The sequence below is a fragment of the Jatropha curcas genome, chromosome 1, assembly GCF_041381405.1.
Source record: "Jatropha curcas cultivar XTBG-Jc1 chromosome 1, XTBG_Jcur_1.0, whole genome shotgun sequence".
Classification (NCBI taxonomy): Eukaryota; Viridiplantae; Streptophyta; class Magnoliopsida; order Malpighiales; family Euphorbiaceae; genus Jatropha; species Jatropha curcas.
The window spans coordinates 22,254,089-22,277,572 of NC_143151.1; the positions used below are offsets into that span (position 1 = coordinate 22,254,089).

A 23,484-nucleotide genomic window follows, 5' to 3' on the forward strand; every position below is an offset into this window, starting at 1 on the left:
GACATGAAATTTATAGGTTATCTTTATGCTAACTTACGTGTGTGAGATTCAATTCATGAAAGCTTGTATTCTTGTTGTCATGTTTCTTAATGCATTTCTTCGTTTTACCTTGAAAAAAAAAAAAAAAAAAAAAAAAGCCCAAGGAATTGATTATGTTGTATTATTGTAGAATGCTTTAATATTATATATGAGAAAAGAAATGTTCATATTCATAATTTTGTATGTATGGATGTTCGAAGAGTAATTTAAGTAGTGGAGACTGGTGCGATTAGGCTATACTCTTACTGGATATTGATCCATACATGGATTTAAACCGTGACAACCATGAGCTGCACATGAATTTTAAGGTAAAAATAAATATATATTTTGCTCTAAATTATTGCATTATTGTCATTGCTCTATATATATGACATTGTTGTAATTCCCAATGTTCTAAGAACCGGAACGACCAGTGAACTGTGAATGTAGGAGTTCATTGAATCGTAGGGTGCAATCGAGTTTAATACAGTTCAACCAGATTTTTGTATATAATATTTTAAAATATATTTATTAAATAAAATTGAAAATATAGGTAAAAAAAAAACTTTCATATCAAATAAAAAACAATGTCAAATTTGGCTTTTACAAAAATATAAAAAAATTAGTAAATAATTTTAAACAAAAAGAATAAAATATTACTAAATTTAATACTAAAAAAATTAATTAATTACCATAAAATATATTATAATTTTTGACATGTGGTTTTAAATTTAGGCAATTTAATTTTTTTAATTAAAATATTAGGACTTTGGGTTTAGATATAAAGAGCTTCAAAAACTAAAAAATTAGTGCTCCCAATTTTCAAGACGCCTAAATTTTAAAAAGGCCCACATATTTCAAAACAACAAAGAATTTGAATCGAACCAGTTTTTAACCGTCCTGTTTTCATCGGTTCACTCGGTTAAGCCTGCTGGTTTTCTTATGTAATCTGGACCGGACTACATTTCAATTTCCAATTAAACTGGTCGAACCGATAGGTCCGGTCCATAGAACAATGATGATACTTGAATTTTTAATTAAAAAATTTTTAAAATAAATTTTTTTATAAATAGTTAGTTCTAAATTAGAAAACTTATTTCAAGTTTAGGCATATAAAATTAAAGAATATTTTATATTAAAAATTAAATTAATAAAAAATATGAAATGTGTTTAAAAGCTACTTTCCATCCCTCTCTCACCAAATATCCCTCTCGGTCTATTTAACATTGAAAAACACTAAACAAAAGAGGTCAAATAATTCAATGCTCTTACCAATAATAGCATTTGTAGTAATAAATTTGAATCTGCTTCATTCTTATATTAACAAACTACAATAGAATATGTAATTCAGGCTTACAGGGGCCCAAAAATTCAGGCTTCTCATGTGGTAATGAGAAGCTGCTTTTATTTGCAAATACATGGAAAATCCAAATTTCTTACTGGTTTGGTGCAACAAACATTCCTGGAGAATTTTTGGTCTAAATGCTTGTCATAAATTCAATAAATACATATCCAAATCGAACTCACTGTCTTTTATTCATAAGCAAACTTCAAACCTTGGCATATCTAAACTAAGTTTACCTATTACTTGTTAAGGGAATAGACGACCAAATAACAACTTGGAGAAAGTATCATACACAAAGTAATAACATGACAACACAAACTGCTCAGTGTGATGAAAAAGCCTTCCTCGCCAATAAGGATTGACATGAAGAATAGTGATGACCCCCACAAAGAAAATTGCAAAAGATACTGAAAAACTTGTGAAAAGAACCAAACGGTCAATCTCGTGCCATTTTCCATCTTCCAGTTCTGCATGTACCATTGGTGGTGAATTTGGTAACTCATTATTGCATTTTTTCCCTATCTGAGGTCCGCAGAGAAATGGATTGCCTTCGTAGCTGCTATTATCGAAAGTACTGAATTGCGCCTTCATGTCTGGAATCCTGCCTGATAAGTTATTATAAGCCACAGTGAACACCTCTAGGAAGTGGAGATCTATTAAACTGAAAGGAATCTCTCCACTTAAATGATTATAAGACAAGTCTAAGCTCTCTAATGCTGTAAGATTCGAGAATGTTTCCGGAATCGATCCTATCAATTGATTATAGGATAAGTTCAAGGCATGAATCTGAAATAGCTTCCCTAGCTCAAATGGAATCTTACCTGTTAGTTTATTTTGCGACAAATCTAATCCAGACATGAGGTTGAGAATATGACCCATATAATTGTAAGGCATATATTTTGTAACAAACTCAATTTTTGGGTCGACACTGATATAATTTTGTTGCTCTCCATATAAATGAGTTTCGCCCAGGGCATCTATACTAATGTAAACGTAATAAAATAGGTGACCAAACAATAATTGTGTTTCAAAAAGATCACCATCAACTTTCGTCCTTCCAAAGGAGAGATTATATAAACAGTTGGGTATGGAGCCAGAAAAAGAGTTTCTTGAAAGATCTAAGAAGTTAAGCTCATTTAGTTCACACAGCCAATTCGGAACGCAACCATTTAAATAATTTCCTCCCAATAGAAGAGCCCGTAATTTTGGAAATGTACCGAATTTATTGGGAATGCTGCCTGAGAGGCTGTTATCTTTCAAGTTTAATACCAACAGTCTTGATTGGTTGAGAAAATCATCTGGTATTGATCCAGTCAACCTGTTACCTTGCAAATTTATGTACCTTGTTTTTTTAAATTTTGAAGGAATCTTGAAACAAGAAGGCAATGATCCAGAAAAGTTGTTATAGGAGAGGTCTACGTAAATAGCTGAAAAAAATTTACATGATACTTCACCTCTGAAAGAATTATGAGAAAGGTTTACATGAAGCAAAGTTGTGATGCTGTTCATGCTGCGTGGAATCTCACCATGAAATCTATTGTTACTCAGATCTAATACTGATAGCTTAGAGAACTGGTTGATTGAAATGCTTGATAGAGTTCCCATAAAACTATTGTCATTCAAATGCAAAGACCATAAGGAAGTAAGGTTAAATTGGGCAGTGAATATTTTGCCGTGGAAGTTATTATGAGATAGCTTTATAATTTCCAAAGAAGTGCAACTCGAAATCATTTTCTCCGGTACTTCACCTGAGAAGCTGTTAAAAGACAAATCCAAGCTTGTCAATTTACAGTTGTCGCCGGGCGAGAAAAGAAAATCGCCTTGAAAATGATTTTTAGATAAATTGAGAACCATAATGTTGGGAAACATGCTTTCGCCAATTTCTTGAAGCTGTCCATTGAAGTAATTATCCGAGACATCCAAACTAGAAATATTGAAGCTAGAGTTTGATGGTAGATGAAATGGACCAATGAAACTATTGTTCTTTAGGATTAGATGGGCAAGTTCTGTATTGTTGTCAAGCAACCAAGTGGGAAACCTTTGGTGTATTTTATTTTTAGACAAGTCGACCATTTGTAACCTGAACTGGTGATGGAGGAACTTAGGAATACGAGAGAGATGACAATTTTGCAAGACAAGAACCTTTAGCTGAAATGGTGGAACCCAACCCGAATACTTTGTCTCAAACATAATTTTGTTGTCACTGAAGTCGACCAGCTCAAGACTAGAATGGTTAGCAAACAAGTCGAAAGAGAATAACCCTTCAAAAAGATTATGTCGAATATTAATATAATTGAGGGATTTGAGACTAGATAGCCAAGATGAAGGAATCTGCCCACTGAAATTGTTATAGGATAGATCTAAGTATCTGAAGGATGTCAAATTATGTAGACAAAGAGGGAAATTGCCTCCAAACATATTCTTGGCTAGGTCTAATTTTTCAAGTCTCTTCAAACCGCACAAACCTGTTAAAGTAATAAGATTAACCATGTTAAAGTAATAAGATTAACCATCTCTGTTGTGATTAAATTAAGTCTCTCAAATGTTGAATAAATAAATAAAAAAGATAATTTTATCCAATGGATGCTGTTCAATTAAATGCGGGAATCAGATTTGAGTTGTTATAGATTTCACATAAATTTAAGCAATCACCAATAATTCAAGTCTAGTTAAAATTTAAGTTTATCTTACTTTACTTCCAAACCCTTCAAATAACCTTTAAGAGTTTATGGAGGAAAGTAATTTTAAATATGAATAGAAACTAATCTTTTAAGTTTATTAGTATTTTTAAACGTGGCTTGCATATGTTTATATAGAACCCCTATATGAGCCCATTCATAAATGAAACTAATTAAAATAAATATTTTTTAAAAATTATTCTCAACAATATCCTTTTTGTTCAGTGAATGGTTAAAATATTCTCATTTCAATAAAAAATTATTCCATCCATCCCATTTTATAAAAAATAGTTCTATTAATCTACAAATGGCTTTCTATATATTTGGGAATTATAAGATGAAATGTGAAGATTTAATTAGTATTAAATCCATTGTGGGAGGAGTTATTCTCATCTACTCTCTCTATATATTACATTGACTATTTTAAATTCTATTTTCATTAAATTTAACCCTTTAATTTCTAAGAGCAAACGGAAATAGACAAAATAGTAACGGGACATAAGAAAATTTCAACCCCATTTGAAAATTTCAATCCTATAAATAAAAAACAAAATAAAGAAGAGAATGACGTCAAATTCTTCACTGAAAATTTTAAAAGCATGTGTAAAATTAATTGCTTTATAAATTATGCAAATGTAATTTGCAATCAGTTCATCTAATTTACCGAATTTGATGGGAATGGGACCTTTACTTTATACTAACATTTAGACGGGAAAATGAAAAATATTAAAAGATTAGCCATAAGCTAAGAGATCTTTAATATACTTACTTGATAAGGAGCCTTGAAACTTGTTGCCACCTAAAGATAATGCCTTGAGAGAAGGAGGTGCCCACATATATGGTGGAAGAGTAGTACCATTCATATCATTCCAACTTAAATCTAAAATCTCCAAACTTTTAAAAGCTATAAAATCTGAAAAAATAAAGTAAAAAATAATTAAAATATCTAAGGTATTAAGTACTTAAATGGAATTTTAATGTTCTGATACTAATGTAGATCATTTTTCCTAATACACATTATTATCTCTCAAAAACTTTATTTACTATAATTTTTACAATTTACTTATGATGATAATCAGATATCAAAGTGGCTTAGAGAGTTATGTGAATATTTTGAAAGACTTATTAAGTCCAAATATTAAACAAAAAAAAAAAAAATTGATATGCATGATATAAATATTTGTTTTTTTCCTCCTTATTCTATCCCGTCTCTTGCATGCAAAGTGATTAAAAACTCAATTGTCAATTGAATATTGCTTTCAAAAGCCAAATAATATGATAATAAGCTAATAACAATCTGCAATCATATATGGAATCTAATATTTACCTGGTATTGTTAAGGTGCAATTGAATCTATTGTCACTGAGATCCAATTTTTTCAAGTTTTGCAAGCTAGCCAGCTCTGAAACATGCGATGGGAAAAAAAAATTAAAATTTTAGAAAAAGAGAAAAATTATTACTATTGTTGTTACATTTTAAAAAGATTATACTAAACAGCAACAAGAAAAAAAAAAGAAAATGAAGGCATACTAAACAATTAGATTTGAATTTCTAATTTCTCAATGAGGGAACTCCAATATTATTTAACAAAAGCTTTTATTTAATTATTCTTTTAAATTAATTTGACATTTTGTTGAAAATAGAATTTTTGTTATATTAAAAAATTGGGAAGAATTTTTTTGAAAAGTGGGTAATATACTTTTATAATATATAGGTTGTCATAGATCCTTGTACTCCTTAATGAACAAGGCAGAGGAAGCTCAAAACGGTTTTGCAATAATATACAAGTGGGCATGCTTTTGCAATAATATAAGTATGAACTAAAGAATATGAAAGAGAAGGGCTATTCAGAAAACTATGTTTAAAATTATATGGGTTGTTATAGGCCTAGCAATGATTTTGGTGGAAAAAAAAAATATGTTTAAAATTTTTAGAAATTATGGATTAATAGAATTCTAGATTTTTGTTTATGATTTCTCCAGCTCTAACATATCCTAATGCATTTTGAAGAAATCTGAATTTGAGTTATAGTTAATGTTCTAATCTTTTATAACCTTATGAGGAAGTTTTAATTGCAATAACTGACTCTCATAAAAATTTTATACTTCTGCTGCTTTGGAATTTTGACTTGAGTTTTAAAAGTTAAATTTTTATAAAATCTAATTTGCCTCCTCTTAGGCTATGTTATATAAAACAGGATCCACATATATATACACACATATATTAGCACTTCAGGCCAATATATAACTTTTATTTTGGACTTATAATGAAATTATTACAATAATTTTTTTTATTGCAATGATTAATCTTTTATTTGATTCTTTTTTTCGTTTTCATGTACTTAATTAGATTTATATTTCAATTTATGTAAAATATAATAAATAGGAATGCATTATTTATATGGTGAAAAATTAATTTTTCCTTAATACTATACCAAATGCTGAAAAATTACTATTTTTAAGTGATTTTCTATGTAATAGCCAAATATTAGAAATTAATGATTTTTCTAAAAAAAAAATTTCTAATAAAGTATTTTCTAGTGAGTTATTTTCTGGAAACTAACTAAGCATAAAAAATACAATTATCTATAAGATTAAAATCCTAAAACAAACTTATCTATTGCTATAAGACAAAAAAAAAAATGCTTGAACTTTAAATATCAAAGTCGATGCTAAAAATTAATTCGTATAATTTAAATTAAGAAAGAAATTAAATAATTTTTATCGTTAAGCAGCACTAGAACGCCTTTGTTGACGATCCTTTACTCTGACAACATCTAGGGTTCCTCGAATAATGTGATATCGCATACGGGCGACATGGTACTAAAGAGTGGATAATATTATCAAACATTGTTTATTTATCTTCTGTTCTTTCATTTATTTAAACTAGTATTTTTTTGTGACATGCGTTGCATGTTGTTATTTATTCGGTATTACTTATTGTTTATACTCATTAATTTATTCTTATATAGTATTAAGTATGATTATAATTTTTGTCTTATATTCTCTAGATATTTATATAATATTAAGACATGATTTTCTATATGACAATCTTAAATTAAAATTTATCTCTATTTAAGTAATATTCATATTACAAGTGAATAATATTTTTCTTAAACTTATTTAAATATGATAGGATAACTAAGTATATTTAATAAAATAATTATAGAAGATAACTCAAAAATTATTATTAATTATAAGATTAGACTTCAAATTTTTTGAAAACGATAAGGTTAGACTTTAATTAGCATCGATTTCTTTAAAAAAAACTAAATAGTATGAACATATGTTATTGAATGTTGATTTGAGTTCATGAAAATCAAATAAAAGAAACAAAACTTTAAAATAAATAATAATAAAAAAGAACTCAAATATACGCGAACTTCTATGTCAACAAATTTCAATCAGTAAAAAAATAATCGTTTTGACTTTAGATTCGATGAATTGAAAGCTTTGAGGACCACATTACATCTGGTTTTGATTTTTTTTCTTTTAGAGTATTTTGTTTTGATTAATTTATATTGAGATATAAAGATATATAGATATCTTAAAATCCTATAGTATGTGCAGTTTTTCTGTTTATAGAAGAAAATCGTCCAACCTGTTTTGTAGGAATTGAAAATGATGTAATATTATATGATATTTTGACAACCAATATTCACAAAAAAAAAATAAAAATTAAAGTGTTGCCTCCATAAATGTAAAAATTGAAAAACTTAAATATAGATAAATAGGTATAAATAAAAAAATTTTAAATTTTAAAAGTGATATATATATATATATATATATATATATATATATAGAACATGTGAAACATATTTTGTATAGATATTTTTATTTATTTATTTATTTTGATTTTTTGAAGTTTATTTTAAAATTAAAATAATATTTTTTTTAAACAATTAATATCATAAATAATCAATAATTGAAAATTCAATTAGAATAATATATTGAAATAATATAATAACATATTTATTTTAATGAATAAATAAAAAAAGTATTAAAAAAAACTCTAATTTATCAATTATTAAAAACTGAAACTATTATCAATTAACCAATGACTAAGAATATTTTAGAATTTCTAAACTCTCAATAAGGTTATTAAAGGCGATCACATTATCTTCTCTCTCTCCTCATTCTCACTTTTATATTTAGTATAAATAGATAGTCAATCCCAGTATTCTCCCTTCCCCTTCCTCCCCTCATTTCCACTTTTATATATAGTATAAATAGATAGATTATCTCTTAATCTAGAACTCGCTTCACCAATTAACACGAAAATAAGTTCAAATTACCAATACACCACATCAACTAATTATTCATATTTAAAAAATTTCTAAAAGTAAAGAGATATATTATAATGGTAAACTTAACTGCTACGATTAATAACTCTTATTATAATGATAAAAATATATAATAAATGGGTGGATCTAAATTTGAAAAAAATTTGTATATGAATAAAATTGTAAATTGTTTATAATTTTTCTAGTGCTATAAATATTTATTTGATCGATATTTAAATAAATTAATTAAAACATACTCTATGTATTTCACTTTCAAATACATACCTAAACAAGAATAAAAGGCTCCTAAACATTGCTCCAGAGAGATCTTTCTTAAAAAAAAAAAAAAAAAGAAAAAAATCTTATGATACTACCATCACCACCTTCTAATTTCCCACTTCTTTTCTTTAACTCTTGCACTCTTTTATTCAATATAGAAAGACTATAATTTAAGTAACCTTCTCATAAAAATCAAAATATTTATTTAAACCGAGAAAACCACATTCAAAGAAATCAGCTGAAATCTTCATAAATCCAAAATCGAAATAAAATCTTTAATAATAGGTTGGGATATAAAGATGTCCATCAATTGTAGAAACCATCGTTTATTTGTGATTCAATCTATTTTTGAATGGTTGAGCTTTGAAACCCTGACCCAAACACTATTTTTATATCTTCGTGGAAGACACTAAGCTCCTCACGGACTACGATCAACGTAGAAAAGACGAAAGGGCTTTAGTTTTTGTTATGGTTGCTTTTTAAAGAAAGCGCCATGGAGGAAGAGTGATTGTATAAACCGAGAGAGATTTGAATCTGGAAAAGAAATTAGAGCTTTGATTTTCTGATAATCATATGCTGCATTTTATTCATTAATTTTAGGAGCTTGGATTAAGATAACCCAAACTAGTTTTGTGGGCCCTACTTTTATATTATTATATTATAATTAAATGCTAGATCAAATTTGAATTTAGAGTGAAAATATGTCTAATTTTATAAATTGGAGTGCCGGAGGAACAAAGATCATCTTAGAGTGATCTTGCAACAAGCCGCGAAGTTCATAGAGTTTTTGTAGATTAACCTTTTTTTTTTTTTTTTTTTGAGCATTTTAAAGTTTTAATTTTTGTTATAGTTTAAATATAGTGGGATGGTTAGATAAATAAAAATGATAATTTTAAGATTCTTTTCCCTTCTAATAATTTGAAATCTCAATAAAGGTTACTCTTTTGCAATTCAGAATCAGAAAGCTATTCTAAGCCCTACCCTACCTTTGTAGAATCTTAGATAAGTAAAACCTAAACAGAATTAGAGGAGGCTTGTTTTAATCAATGGCGGACAATGAAAATTCGATTGTGTGCTATTGCACTTTGATACCGCCTCTCGCTTTTCATCTCTCTTCATCGAACTCTTTCTTTTTCTCTTCATTTTTGAGTTGAGGAACAAAATTCACAATTTGAATCTTCTAGCTAACATATTTTGGCCCACAATTATACATATTATAATTTTTACAACTTTCAATTGAATTTATATGATTTTTGCTAATATTTATTGCATTTAAAATATATGATAGAAAATTTTAAAAAATATTAGTTGTGATAACAGTCAAATGAAAGCATACCTTGATAAGGGAAGAAACCTTCTATTGAATCTATTGTAGCTAAGGTCTAAAACGTTTTATTTCTTCAAATTTGATAATCTTTCCAAAATGTTTATCTCTATATATTCCTATATACCGATATAGATATGTTTATCTCTATATATTATTTTTGCAGCTCTAAAATGGGACCTTCGTTTTAATATATCACTAATAAGGTTCCCTCTATCCCTTCATATATATATATATATATATATATATATATAAATATATCCCATTTATGCATCAATTTATATCCCATTTCTTATAAGCTTATTGGTATGATTTATTTTCCTTGTTTAATATATGTTAAATTATTGGTAAAATTTCTAGTGATAATAAAATGCATTTTAGACTAATCAATAATCACAATATCAATGTTGCTAGGTTGATATATGCTAGTAATCCAAGTAAGAATGGAACTTATGGATTTCCGGATTTTGGGGTGTGTATTCATCCCAAATTAGTGAAACTTCTAGATAAATGTTGGCGGCCGAAAACATTTGTGTTTAGCTTTTGTGATAAAGTTGTGTTGTAAGGAGTATCAAGCAACCTTCTCCATTAGTGAGATTCTAATGTCTTAAATTTGCGTTTTCTATTTTCTGTAAAACAGAAGGGTAGAGGTTAACTAGATACTTTGTAAATCTAGTGGGTTAAAGGTAATTAGGTCTAGGTATATGATCTATTTTCTTTATAAAGTTGTTTGTCTCTTACCCTTTAAAAGAGACAATATAGTGGAGAATTTCAAAATGAGTATCGAGGAGTGGATATAGGTGGATTATGCCGAACCACTACAAATCTTGTGCTAATCTTCCTTTAATTTCTAACATCTTGCTTGATTGCACTTGCTCTATTTTCACATTTGTTTTATGTTTTCTGAAATACAAAGTTGTTTATATTATTCTAATTCTGAAAGTGTAAAATCTCCATCTTTATAGATTAATAGAATTCTAGATTTTTGTTTATGAGTTCTCCAGTTCTAACATATCCTAATACATTTTGAAGAAATCTGAATTTGAGTTATAATTAGTTTTCTAACCTTTTATAGCCTTATGAGAAAGTTCTAATTGCAATAACTAACTCTCATAAAATTTTATACTTCTTTTGCTTTAGAATTCTGACTTGAGTTTTAAAAGTTGAATTTTTAGAAAACCAAATTCACCCCCTCTTAGGCTATGTTATATAAAACGGGATCCACATATATACACATATATTAGCACTTGAGGCCAATATATAACTTTTATTTTGGACTTAAAATGAAATTATTACAATAATTTTTTTATTGCAATGAATAATCTTTTATTTGATTCTTTTTTTCGTTTTCATGTACTTAATTAGATTTATATTTCAATTTATGTAAAATATAATAAATAGGAATGCATTATTTATATAGTGAAAAATTAATTTTTTTCTTAATATTTTACCAAATGTTGAAAATTACTATATTTAAGTGATTTTCTAAGTAATAGCCAAATATTAGATATTAATGTATTTTTCAAAAAAAAAAAGTTTTCCAGTAAATTATTTTCTGGAAACTATCGAAGCATAAAAATTACAATTAAATACATGATTAAAATCCTAAAACAAACTTATCCGTTGCTATAAGACAAAAAAAAAAAAAAAGTAATGCTTGAACTTTAATATTTAAAGTCGATGCTAAAAATTAATTAGTATAATTAAAATTAAGAAAGAAATTAAATAATTTTTATCGGGAGAATCATATATATATATATATATATTCCAATTATGTTAAGCAGCAATAGAATGCCCTTATTGACAATCCTTTACTCCGGCGGCATTTAGGGTTACTCGAACATTGTGATATCTCACACGGGCAACATGGTATTAAAGAGTGGAGTCTTGATGCATTCACATTATCAAACATTGTTTATTTATCTTTAGGTCTTTTATTTATTTGAACAATTTTTTTTTTTTTGTGACATGCGTTGCATGTTGTTATCTATTCAATATTACTTGTTGTTTATACTCATTAATTTATTCTTTTATAGTATTAAGTATGATTATAATTTTTCTTTTATATTTTCTAGATATTTATATAATGTTAAGACATGATTTTCTATATAACAACCTTAAATTAAAATTTTATCTCTATTTAAGTAATATTCATATTATAAGTGAATAATTTTTTTCTTAAACTTATTTTAATATGATAGGATAACATTAAAAGCCAAGTATATTTAATAAAATAATTATAGACGATAAAATAAAAAATAATTATTAATTATAAGATTAGACTTCAAATTTTTTGAAAATGATAAGGTTAGACTTTAATTAGCATCGATTTCTTTAAAAAAAAACTAAATAATATGATCATATGTTATTGGATGTTGATTTGAGTTCACGAAAATCAAATAAAAGAAACAAAACTCTAAAATAAATAATAATAAAAAAGAACTCAAATATACCTGAACCTCCACATGAATAAATTTCAATCAGTAAAAAAATGATCGTTTTGATTTTGGATTTGATACCTATTTAGATTAATAGAATTGAGATCTGCAAATTTCGATGAATTGATAACTTGAGGATCACATTATTTTTAGAGTATTTTTGATTAATAGAACTCAAATGTGTAGTTTTTCTGTTTATAGAAGAAAATCGTTAAACCTGTTTTGCATGAATTGAAAATGATATAAAATATTATATGATATTTTGACAACCAATATTCACAAAAAAAAAAAAAAAAAGAAAAATTAAAGTGTTGCCTTTATTGAAAAACTTAGATATAGATAAATACATATAAATAAATTTTTAAAAGTAATATACATATATATATATACAAACACACACACACACACACACACATATATATATATATATAGAGAGAGAGAGAGAGAGAGAAGGTGTGAAACACATTTTTTATAGATGTTTTTATTTATTTTTTTTTTCATTTTGAAGTTTATTTTAAAATTAAAATAATAATCTATTTTTTGAAACAATTAATATCGTAAATAATCAATAATTGAATATTCAATTAGAATAATATATTAAAATAATATAATAGTGTATTTATTTTAATCAATTAATAAAAAGGTATTAAAAAAAACTATAATTTATCAATTATTAAAAACTGAAACTATTATCAATTAACCAATGACTAATGATATTTTAGAATTTCTAAACTCTTACTAAGGTTATTATAGGCGATTCCATTATCCTTTCTCCTCCCTCTTTCCCACTTTTATATATAGTATAAATATATAGGCAATCTCATTATTCTCCCCTTCTCCCTCATACTTTTATATATAGTATTAAGTTAAAATTTTAAACTGGAACCAATCACATCAGTTTGGGTAAAACTGGAACCTACCAAATCAGTTTGGGTTAACTTAACCTAAGCTTCTAAATTAATGAAACACAACATTTTGTTATTGGAAATTAAAGCTCTGATTTCTCTCTAATATGGAAAGAAAAAATAATTTTGTACTTACACAGTAACTTTTATAATAATTTCGTAAGAAACTAATTTCACTTGGTTTATGATTTCCTTAAGGTGCAAAAAGAAACTCAGAGATAATAATAGCCACAAAATCCACCCATTAAAGAAGTGAAAACGAGAACTTTAATCACATAAAAGACAACAGAGCAATTGAAAGCCATACAAACAAATCCCAATGAGAATTCAAACTGAAAGGGAGAAAAAAAAATTAAAAATCCAAACAAAGAATGTTATCTCGGAAGCGAAAGGACTGAAGGCATTGAGCTCCTCACGGACAAGATCAACATAGAAAAGACGAAAGGGCTTTAGTTTTGGATATGGTTGCTTTTTAAAGAAAGCACCATGAAGGAAGAGTGATTGTATAAAGCGGGAGAGATTTGAATCTGGAAAAGAAATTAGAGCTTTGATTTTCCAATAATCATATGCTACATTTTATTCATTAATTTTAGGAGCTTGGGTTAAGATAACCCAAACTAGTTTTGTGGACCCTATTTTTATATTATTATATTATAATTAAATCCTAGATCAAATTTAAATTTAGGATGAAAATATGTCTAAGTTTATAAATTGGAGTGCCGGAGGAACAAAGATCATCTTAGAGTGATCTTGCAATAAGCCGCGAAGTTCATAGAGTTTTTGTAGATTAACCTTCTTTTTTTTTTTTTTTTTTGAGGATTTTAAAGTTTTAATTTTTGTAATAGTTTAAATATAGTGGGATGGTTAGATAAATAAAAATGATAATTTTAAGATTCTTTTCTATTCTAATAATTTGAAATCTCACTTCTTTGTAAAATCTTAGATAAGTAAAATCTAAACAAAATTAGAGGAGGCTTATTTTAATCAACTGCAGGCAATGAAAATTCGATTGGGTGCTATTGCACTTTGATACCAACTTTCACTTTTCATCTCTCTTCATTGAACTCTTTCTTTTTCTCTTCATGTTTGAGTTGAGGAACAAAATTCACAATTTGAATCTTCTAGCTAACATATTTTGGCCCACAATTATATATATTATAATTTTTACAACTTTCAATTGAATTTATATTTATTGCATTTAAAATATATGATAGAAAATTTTCAAAAATATTAGTTGTGAGGTAGATTAAAGAATTGTGTGAACTCTTTAAAATTTTTTTAATAAAGTCCAGAATTTAACACTTGAATAATATAACTAACATCAAATCTCTTGCGCGAACTCAATGATTGGTTGATTGTTATTTTCAAAAGTCAAATCATATGACAATAAGCTAATAACAAACACCAAGCAGAAGGATTAGCATATATTTACCTTGCATGGGTAGGGTGCCATTGAAATCATTGTCACTTAGATCCAATACTTCCAAGTTTTGCAATATAATTAGCTCTAAACCATGCAATGGAGAAATAAGTTAAAATTTTAGAAAAAGAGAAAAAATTACTGTGAACAAAAATAATAGAAATTAAAAATGAAAGCATACCTTGACAAGGGAAAGAACCTTCTATGTAATTTGACCCCAAATTCAAAATCTTAATGGATGTCATACGAGTTACCCATGATAATATGCCTCTATTAAATCTATTGAAGCGAAGGTCTAAAACCTTTAATTTCTTCAAATTTGATAATCTTTCCAAACCTGCAATTGTAATTTTTGAGTTATTAGCCAACAAAATCAATGAATAATAATTTAAAAATATAAATATTTAATTTTACTTGTTTAATTATGCTATTGGAATTGAATATCTAATCTAACAATTCAAAAACTTTAATATTATTGTTAATAGTAGCTTCTATATAAAACATGTCTTACAAGTTGTTAATAGTTCCTTGTACAAACTCTATGATTCAATTTTATTATATAATTTTTTTTTTTATTTATACATTGTAATTGAGGCTCCGTTTGTTGTATTTTCTTTTTTCATTTATCTTGTTTCCTTTTTTCGGAGTAAATAATAATATTTTTCAATAAATACATTACATTTAATTTGATCTTGATATAAATAAAATTAAAATATTGAATACTAATATAAGGGTATATTAGGAAAAGTAAAAAGTTTAGTGTGATTATATTAACTAAATTTTATTAATCATATCTAGAAAAAAAATTATAGGATGAAAGAAGTTTTTTTTTTTTTTTTATGCCCTTAAAGAATCCAATCGTAAAACTACCGATAACAAGACACGTTTAATAAAGGCAAATTGGAGAAATAATAAAATAATAAAAGTATAACTTAGAACAGATGAAAATAGAAAGCAAATTTATATATGAGATTGTCTGACTTTTATATCTAATGATTTTAGTTTTATTTTTAATGTCAAATAACCATAAAAGTTAGCTGTATTATTAAAAAAAATTACTAGTGAGGTAAAAAAAAAAAAAAAGATATAGGCATTATTAGAAGCAATGAACTGAATCCTTGAAGGTAAAAAAAAAAAAAAAAAAAAAAAAAAAAAAAAAAAAAAAAAAAAAAAAAAAAAAAAAAAAAAAAACAAAACAAAACAAAACAAAACAAAACAAAACAAAACAAAACGTAGCTTATGTTGTTTATATTTAATTCGCAAAATACTCTATTAAATGGTACATAAACTGTAATTACTGATTGAGAATAAAATCAATAATAATTAAAATATAATCTCAAAAATACACCCTCTCGGTTTCAAAATAAGTATCATTTTTTTTTTTTTTGCCTTTTATTGTTCCAAAATAAGTATCATTTTTATAATTTTGGGACTTGATTAATTTTTTCTTTCTTAATCCACCCTTATTGATTTATTATTCTACTCACATTAGTAATTATGTTTCATTTAATTAGATGATAAAATAGACACTTTATAAATAAATTTTTATAAAATTTAAATTATTAATTGCATTCCTTAATCCATATACTAAGTCAAAAAACGATACTTATTTTGAAACGAAGGAAGTATATAAAACTACATATATTTATTTCCTCTAATACACATGCTAACTTAACATTTTATGTTCCAAGTTGCAATTAATAGCTCTTTAATTTCATGTATGAAAAAAGAAAAAACTATAACTTATAGATATGGAGAATTAAGGTAAAGGAGTAGGATACCTTCTTTCTCAACAAAAGCACCGAAATTATTGTAGGATAAGTTGAGGCTTCTGAGCTCCTTAAAATGCTGGAAAATGGACACTTTTAGATCATAAATGGTTTCATCATCATAGACTTCCGTTCCATCGTAGTTCCATATATTGTCGAGAGAAAGATGAATGACATGAGCTGAAATAGAATTGCAAGAGACTCTCTCCCATTCGCAACAGTTATTTTCTGGTTCATCAATCCATGAAGGGAGAATTGGAAACTTGGAACCATACTCATGGGATTCAAGAGATGCTTTGAATTGTAAGAGAGCTAATCTTTCTTCTTCAAAGCAACCATTATTTCCTATGACTTGAAACCAAAGGATCAAACATATGAGTAACCACTTCAACTCCATTTGCTTATGTTCTTATGGTGTTATTTTCGTTAAAACCTCTCAAGCTTATTTATATCAAAATGAGTATAATTCATAATTTTCTCAATTGACCAAGAAGTCAATTTTGCATGAAGGAGTCCATACACTAATTTCTCTAATGAGTGTACTGTAACCAATAATGACTTTGATATGAAAATTAATATAATATGTAATATAAGTGAAAACCACGTTGCTAGACTAATGGATGGGTGGCTTGACTATCATGTCCCTTCCTATACGGCCCTTTCACTTATTGCAGATTACTTCCTATTCTAGTTAGAACTCTTCTTTTGTTTATTTGACATTTACCTAAGTCTTGTGTCGCCGAAAATTATTAAATTCTGCTGATCACTTGACTTGACTTGTAATGTCTTTTTTTTTCAATCTCCAAACAAATGGAAAATCGATGTTTGTTGATGGAAATGCTGACAGTGATTTTCGCAAGTGTACGAAATCGCTACAAGTAATATAGAATGAGTAGAGTATCATATCCACAGGGATTGTATACCAAGTATCAAAATTATGTTAACCCATTATTATTTAAACAATAAATGAGGAAATTGTTTATAGAAATTAAATTCAACAAGTAAAAATAAGAAGTTCAGCAAGCAATTATTGATTAAAGAAATCAAGGATTTAAAACTACTAGGGGTTTTGATTTCACTTAATTCTATCCAATTTATTTCATTAGTTCATTGATCAATTTAATTATTCAAGTAGGGGAAACAATTCTGAATTCACTAACAAGCTCTTCCGATGTATTGCTAGCTATTTTAATTCCATTTAATTACCTATCTTCCAATAGCGCAATCAAATATGAATTAAATCATTAAGTTATGTAGTTGTTTATGAATTTACAATTTAAGGTTGTAAATCATATTTAAGCTAATTTTTATGTTAAGTCAAAGAATTATGTTAAGTCAAAAATTAAAATTTAAGCTAAAAAATAATTAACTTCGAATAACAATTAATTTAATCAATGGTTAATGAATTATGATAATTTTTAAACTTGCTCACAATTATTCCAAACACATTAAACTTACGAAATAAACAAACAAAAAAAATAAAATTTTAACTAAAAATTTCCTTTCCTCAACTTAATCGAGCACATTATCCCCAATGTGTGCAAAAATAAGATAGACTGAAAATGGGAAGGAATAACATAACACAATAATAATAATAATAATAATAATAATAATAATAATAATAATAATAATAATAATAATATAGACCTAATTGTTAAGAAGAAAAAAAATTGAAATAAAAAAATCCTAATTAAAAGCAAATAAAAAAAAAAGAAATGAATGTGAGTCTTTTTTTTTTTTAAAGAAAGAAAAGAAAAAAAAATTGAATCATTAAAAGCAAATGATTAAAGAAGAAGAAAGAAAAAAAAATGTGAACGATAAGTCAAAAAAGAAAGGAAGAAAAAATGCAAAAGTGGGTAGAGTAGGACCATAGGAAGTAAGAAAAAAAAAATAGAGTAAAACAAAAAAAAAAAAAAAGAAAGAAAGAAAAAGTAGGTAGAGTAAAAAATAAATAATAATAATTAAAAGTAAAGTAAAGCTGACCGTGCTGCCCGGGAGTGCTAGGTAGCACGGGAGTGCTGTGTAGCACGGGGGTGCTGGATAGCACGGTCTGGAGGGTGCTAGAGCCTGACTATGAGTGTACTTTTCTGTGGAGGCAGCACGGGGGTGCTAGATAGCACGGCCTAGGGGTGCTAGAGCCTGACTCTTGCAGTTTCAATCAGTTTTCAAGCCTTTTAAATTTTTTTTTTTGACCTGCAATATGAGTATAAAACACCAAAATAAAAGAAAATAATGATTTAAAGATGGGAGAACAAAATGAAAAATATAAGTAAAAATAAATAAAATAAAATAAAAATTTGCAAAGGAGGAGAAAGAAAAGGATGGGTTGCCTCCCATTAGCGTTTTGTTTAAAGTCTTTAAACTCGACTTTTGAGAAGTTTATCAAATAACGGCATTCGCCCATAGTATGTGTCATGTAGTATCACACATGGGTCTTGGTTGAAAATGCCCTCAAGATTGGCTAGTTTGAGAAAATTTATGCTCGTCATACCAACAACATCTTGCTTTGAAGGATGAACTTGGGGAAAAACCTGTATTAGATCATGGAGAACACAATTTATTAAATGTGGTATTATTGGAAAGAAAGGATCTTATGGTGGTGTATACATAAAGACTATTGATGAGCTCAAATCAATAGTCTCAATTATTTCTTCATCCACCAATGTTGCTTTCTGCTTATTTTCATTTAAACTTTCATCCAATGTCCCTTCCAATTGTACCTCACATTTTTCATGGTCATTAATAATCATATCTGAAAATAAGAAATTGAGATTTAATTCGTCTTCAAAGGAGTTGCATTTTTCACATGTAGGCTTTACTTCTTCTGAATATGCAATTTCCCATGAAGTTTCCTCAAAAGTGCACTCCTTATCTCGATATCCATTAATTGCCATGGTTATCAATTTTGCTGCTTGTACCTCCAAATTCTCTATTGCTATTTGTTGGATTTTAAAACTCTCACGAGTTTCATTCATAAATTCAATGTGAGATTTAGTAAGGGCAGCAATCAAATCCTCGAAATTCTTTTGCTTTTCTTCTTCATACTCAAAATTTGGAGGATATTGGTGATTCCAACCCTGCAGTGAAGGATCCCAATGACAACGGTAGTCAAAATCTGCCATATCATTTAATATGCAAAGTAATCTTCATAACTACTTTCCAGAAGGTGAATATTGGTTGTTGAAAATCCATTATCTACCCAATTTCTAGTTTCTTCATTTAATCCATAATAGAATATGTAAGTGAGATATTTATTAGTAAAATTATGACAATGAAATCTCTCCAACAATTCATTAAATCTTGCCCAAGCTGCATAAAATGGCTCCAAATGTAGTTGATTAAAATTTGCAACTATTTGTTGATAATACATCTCAAATAATTTGCAAGAAAATGATGAAAAAGAAAATAAAAAAAAAACAAAGAAAAAAAATACAAATAATATAAACAAATATTTTGATTAACAAAAAAAAAATGTCTAAATTAATAATAGGATTATTTATATTGATATTGGTAATGCCAATCCCCGGCAACGACGCCAAAAACTTGACAGTGATTTTCGCAAGTGTACGAAATCGCTACAAGTAATATAGAATGAGTAGAGTATCGTATCCACAGGGATTGTATACCAAGTACCAAAATTATGTTAACCCATTATTATTTAAACAATAAATGAGGAAATTGTTTATAGAAATTAAATTCAACAAGTAAAAATAAGAAGTTAATCAAACAATTATTCATTAAAGAAATCAAGGATTTAAAACAACTAGGGGTTTTGATTTCACTTAATTCTATCCAATTTATTTCATTAGTTCATTGATCAATCTAATTATTCAAGTAGGGGAAACAATTCTGAATTCACTAACAAGCTCTTCCGATGTATTGCTAGCTATTTTAATTCCATTTAACTACCTATCTTCCAATAGCGCAATCAAATATGAATTAAATCATTAAGTTATGTAGTTGTTTATGAATTTACAATTTAAGGTTGATAAATCATAAAAACCCCCCATGAGTCAAACCATATAGCTTCCGCATCAAGTTATTATTCTCATGTGTTTTATTAACCTTTTCTTATCAAAGATCCTTATCAAAGATCCTTCTTCCGATAGTGATAATTGAAATAAATCAATCTAGGGGAAAATTCTGCCTAGAAGCATTAAGTTTATTAATAAATCATAACTTGAATAAGGAAAAATAAATCTAATTGAATAAATTGGAAAAGAGATTAAGCTACATCAAACCCTTAGTATAAGAATTTAGTTATACATAGCACTTAAATAAAACCCAATAATACTTGATAAGTATTTCATGATCAATAAGGATAATGAAAGAAATAAACAAGATTAATAGTTTAGAAATAAGAACTAGTGACAAATTGCTTGGATGGCTTCCTTGAAACTTTGCACAACTCTTGAATACTTAACTTGTAAAAATAAACTATATACAAAGCTATAAAATGAGAGAAAGAATAGATGTAGAATGGAGTGTAGTGTAATGTGTGGGATGCTTTTACAATGCATCCTTCCTCTCTTTATATAGACTTTTTGGGAGAGAACTTTTACATTGTTGAGGGAATAAATTCCACCTTGTTTGTGGAATAAAGTTCTCAATCAAGCCTTGAATTTCTCTCAATCATGTCTTCCATGTGCATAAATTAAGTCTTGATTTTTATGTGAAGAAAGTTGTCCAAGATTAGCTCTTGAAATTGGTAGGAATTTGTTGGCAAATTTTGACTAAATTTAAGCTCTTTATCTTTGGCACGGGCGTGCTGCTTAGCATGGGTTGGGGCGTGCGCGCCTCTGACTGTTTGCTTGTTTTACCTTGTTCTTAGCACGGGCGTGCTGATTGGCACGCCCTAGGCCGTGCTAATTTAGTTTTTGCCTTATTTTTGTCATTTTCTTGCAAAACCCTACAAATTTTCTCAAGATCAAGTGAGTTGTGTTTCAAGGAAGCTTTTAAATAAAAACATAATAAAATTAAATAAAAACTAATTTAAATAAATTAAAAATACTTAAAATTTTAATAAAAATTACATTAAAAATACTATAAAAATATCACCCATCAAACGCAATTTTCATTTTCGTTGCCTTTTAATTAACTATGGAAAAATAAAAACAGTTTTTCGGCCAATAAATAAAAAATATTTTAAAAAATTAGATCCTAAGTCCATAAAACTAATATTGCCAGAATATATTATTCAAAATAATTTAAAATGGTGTATTTTCGTAATTTGAGTAATTTGGGTTAAGTTAACTTTGAGTTAGAGTGGGTTTCACAAAAATGAATAATTTTGAGTTAGAGTGCAAGGCGACAAAATATCATAATTGGGGTAAAATTGATACAAATATTAAAATAGAGTAAACTTGCAAAAAAATGCAAAATCATCGGATGTTTTAATATATTGAACATTTAACTTGTGTAGATTTGGTTTAAAGCTCAGTTTATGGATCAAATTAATAAAAATAATTTTTTTAAATTATCTTTTTTGTCTTTTTTTTCCCTAATAAATGGGGAGAAATACTCTTTTTGGAAATTTATTTTTTCTAAATTTAAAAAAAACTGATTTAGTCCATATAACTGGCCATGGATCGGATCAAGACAGTTCAATGTCAAAGAAAAAAGCAATAATTCATTAACTCATTATACAAAAACACAAAAGTCGGTATGTGAAACGTGGAAATATATACAACCACATGCAGAAAATTTTTGAAGTGAATGTTGGGAAAGAATTTAAGTTATGCATTACCCTTTTTTTTATCAGTAAAAAAATTAAATTTTATTAACTCATAATGTCAAAATATATATATATATATATATATATATATATATTAACCCGAGCTAATAGGCCTCTGTATATATCTAACCTAACTTAAATAACTTAAGTAAAACAACCAGATCAAAACATCAATAGTAGCTAAAACTAAATACAACATAAATTCAAAACTATTAACATTATTTAAAGTAATATATTACAATGGATATTAATTGGCTATTATAATAGATTCTATTAAAATAACAGATTATATAACATCTATCTAATATATTTTAATAATAATTATTAATGTTTTAATTTATTGTTGATGTTATATTCTAAATAAATAATCTAATGAGTAATAAAAAGTGTAGCTAGCCCTAATATAATGTTTTCTTTCTCAAGTAGTAATTGAAATTGAAAAAAAGTTCCATTTCAAATGTACAATTATATACATGAAAAATAAATTTGGCCCAAATCGGTTAGGCACAACCTTCACTAAGTTCATGCAATGGATTTTGATCGCAATAGACATACAAGGGCATTTTAGATATTTTAATCTGCTACAGTAAAAGTTGTGTCAAGTTTAATTTAGATCATTTAGCACCGCTTAATTATATACATATATATAGATGAAATTATTATAAAAATGAAAGCTACATACATATGCGTGGTCTGAAATTAAGAATTTATATTATTTAGACGACTTGACTAAGTTTGTTTTATGTCTTCTAATGAAAATTTGAAACTTAAATTATCAATGAGAAGACATAAACCTAATTGATGTATAAATGAAAAACTAGAGGTCACAAGAAATGTGCATAGGTTTAGCCGCATGCTCCTGTTTTCGTACTGCGCCCCCCGGGTGACTCGAAAACATCCTTTTTATCTTATTATTTTTTGTTTGTTTATTTTATTTTGATGTGGAAAGTAATCTTATTATGAAAAGTGGTGATAAAACATTTTATTGGATACGATGCCGATAAATTGGTCTTATAAACAGTTTTTTAAGTCGCCACCCATTATTTCGGCAATGGGACCGTTTTCAATTTTATTTTATATAAAAAAGTGACTCCATTTTAAATCCAATTTTATTTAAGGCCAAATTATTAAAAAGACTGGTCAGGCGCACCAATGCGATTCTGGGTAAGGGAATTGGGTACGCCGGCCTGTTGGAAGCCGACGCCGGGAAAAACTGGCCTCTTTTAACCTATGATTTCTAATTTATTTTAGTTAGAAAAGCCAAATTATTCATTTACTTAAACCCAACCCAA

General features: G+C 27.2%; 1 protein-coding gene across 1 annotated transcript; it reads right to left on the reverse strand.

Moving 5' to 3' along the window:
- Positions 1–1,495: 1,495 nt before the first annotated feature.
- Positions 1,496–16,855, reverse strand: LOC149499154 (cuscuta receptor 1-like). The gene is made up of 5 exons (XM_089722117.1): positions 16,471–16,855; positions 14,871–15,026; positions 14,702–14,776; positions 4,811–4,954; positions 1,496–3,828 (listed from the first exon to the last, which is right to left on the reverse strand). The coding sequence occupies exons 1-5, from the start codon at positions 16,853–16,855 to the stop codon at positions 1,610–1,612; spliced, it is 2,979 nt and encodes a 992-aa protein (XP_089578243.1). The 3' UTR covers positions 1,496–1,609.
- Positions 16,856–23,484: the final 6,629 nt, after the last annotated feature.

What these genes read in the sequence shown, in the direction of transcription:
- LOC149499154 (XM_089722117.1), bottom strand. Translation starts at nt 16,855, where the DNA reads ATGGAGTTGAAGTGGTTACTCATATGTTTGATCCTTTGGTTTCAAGTC. An exon ending in AGGTTCTTTCCCTTGTCAAG is followed by an intron (nt 14,777 to 14,870) that starts GTATGCTTTCAT and finishes TGCATGGTTTAG; the next exon opens with AGCTAATTATATTGCAAAAC. An exon ending in GTTTCAAGGCTCCTTATCAA is followed by an intron (nt 3,829 to 4,810) that starts GTAAGTATATTA and finishes TTACTTTAACAG; the next exon opens with GTTTGTGCGGTTTGAAGAGA.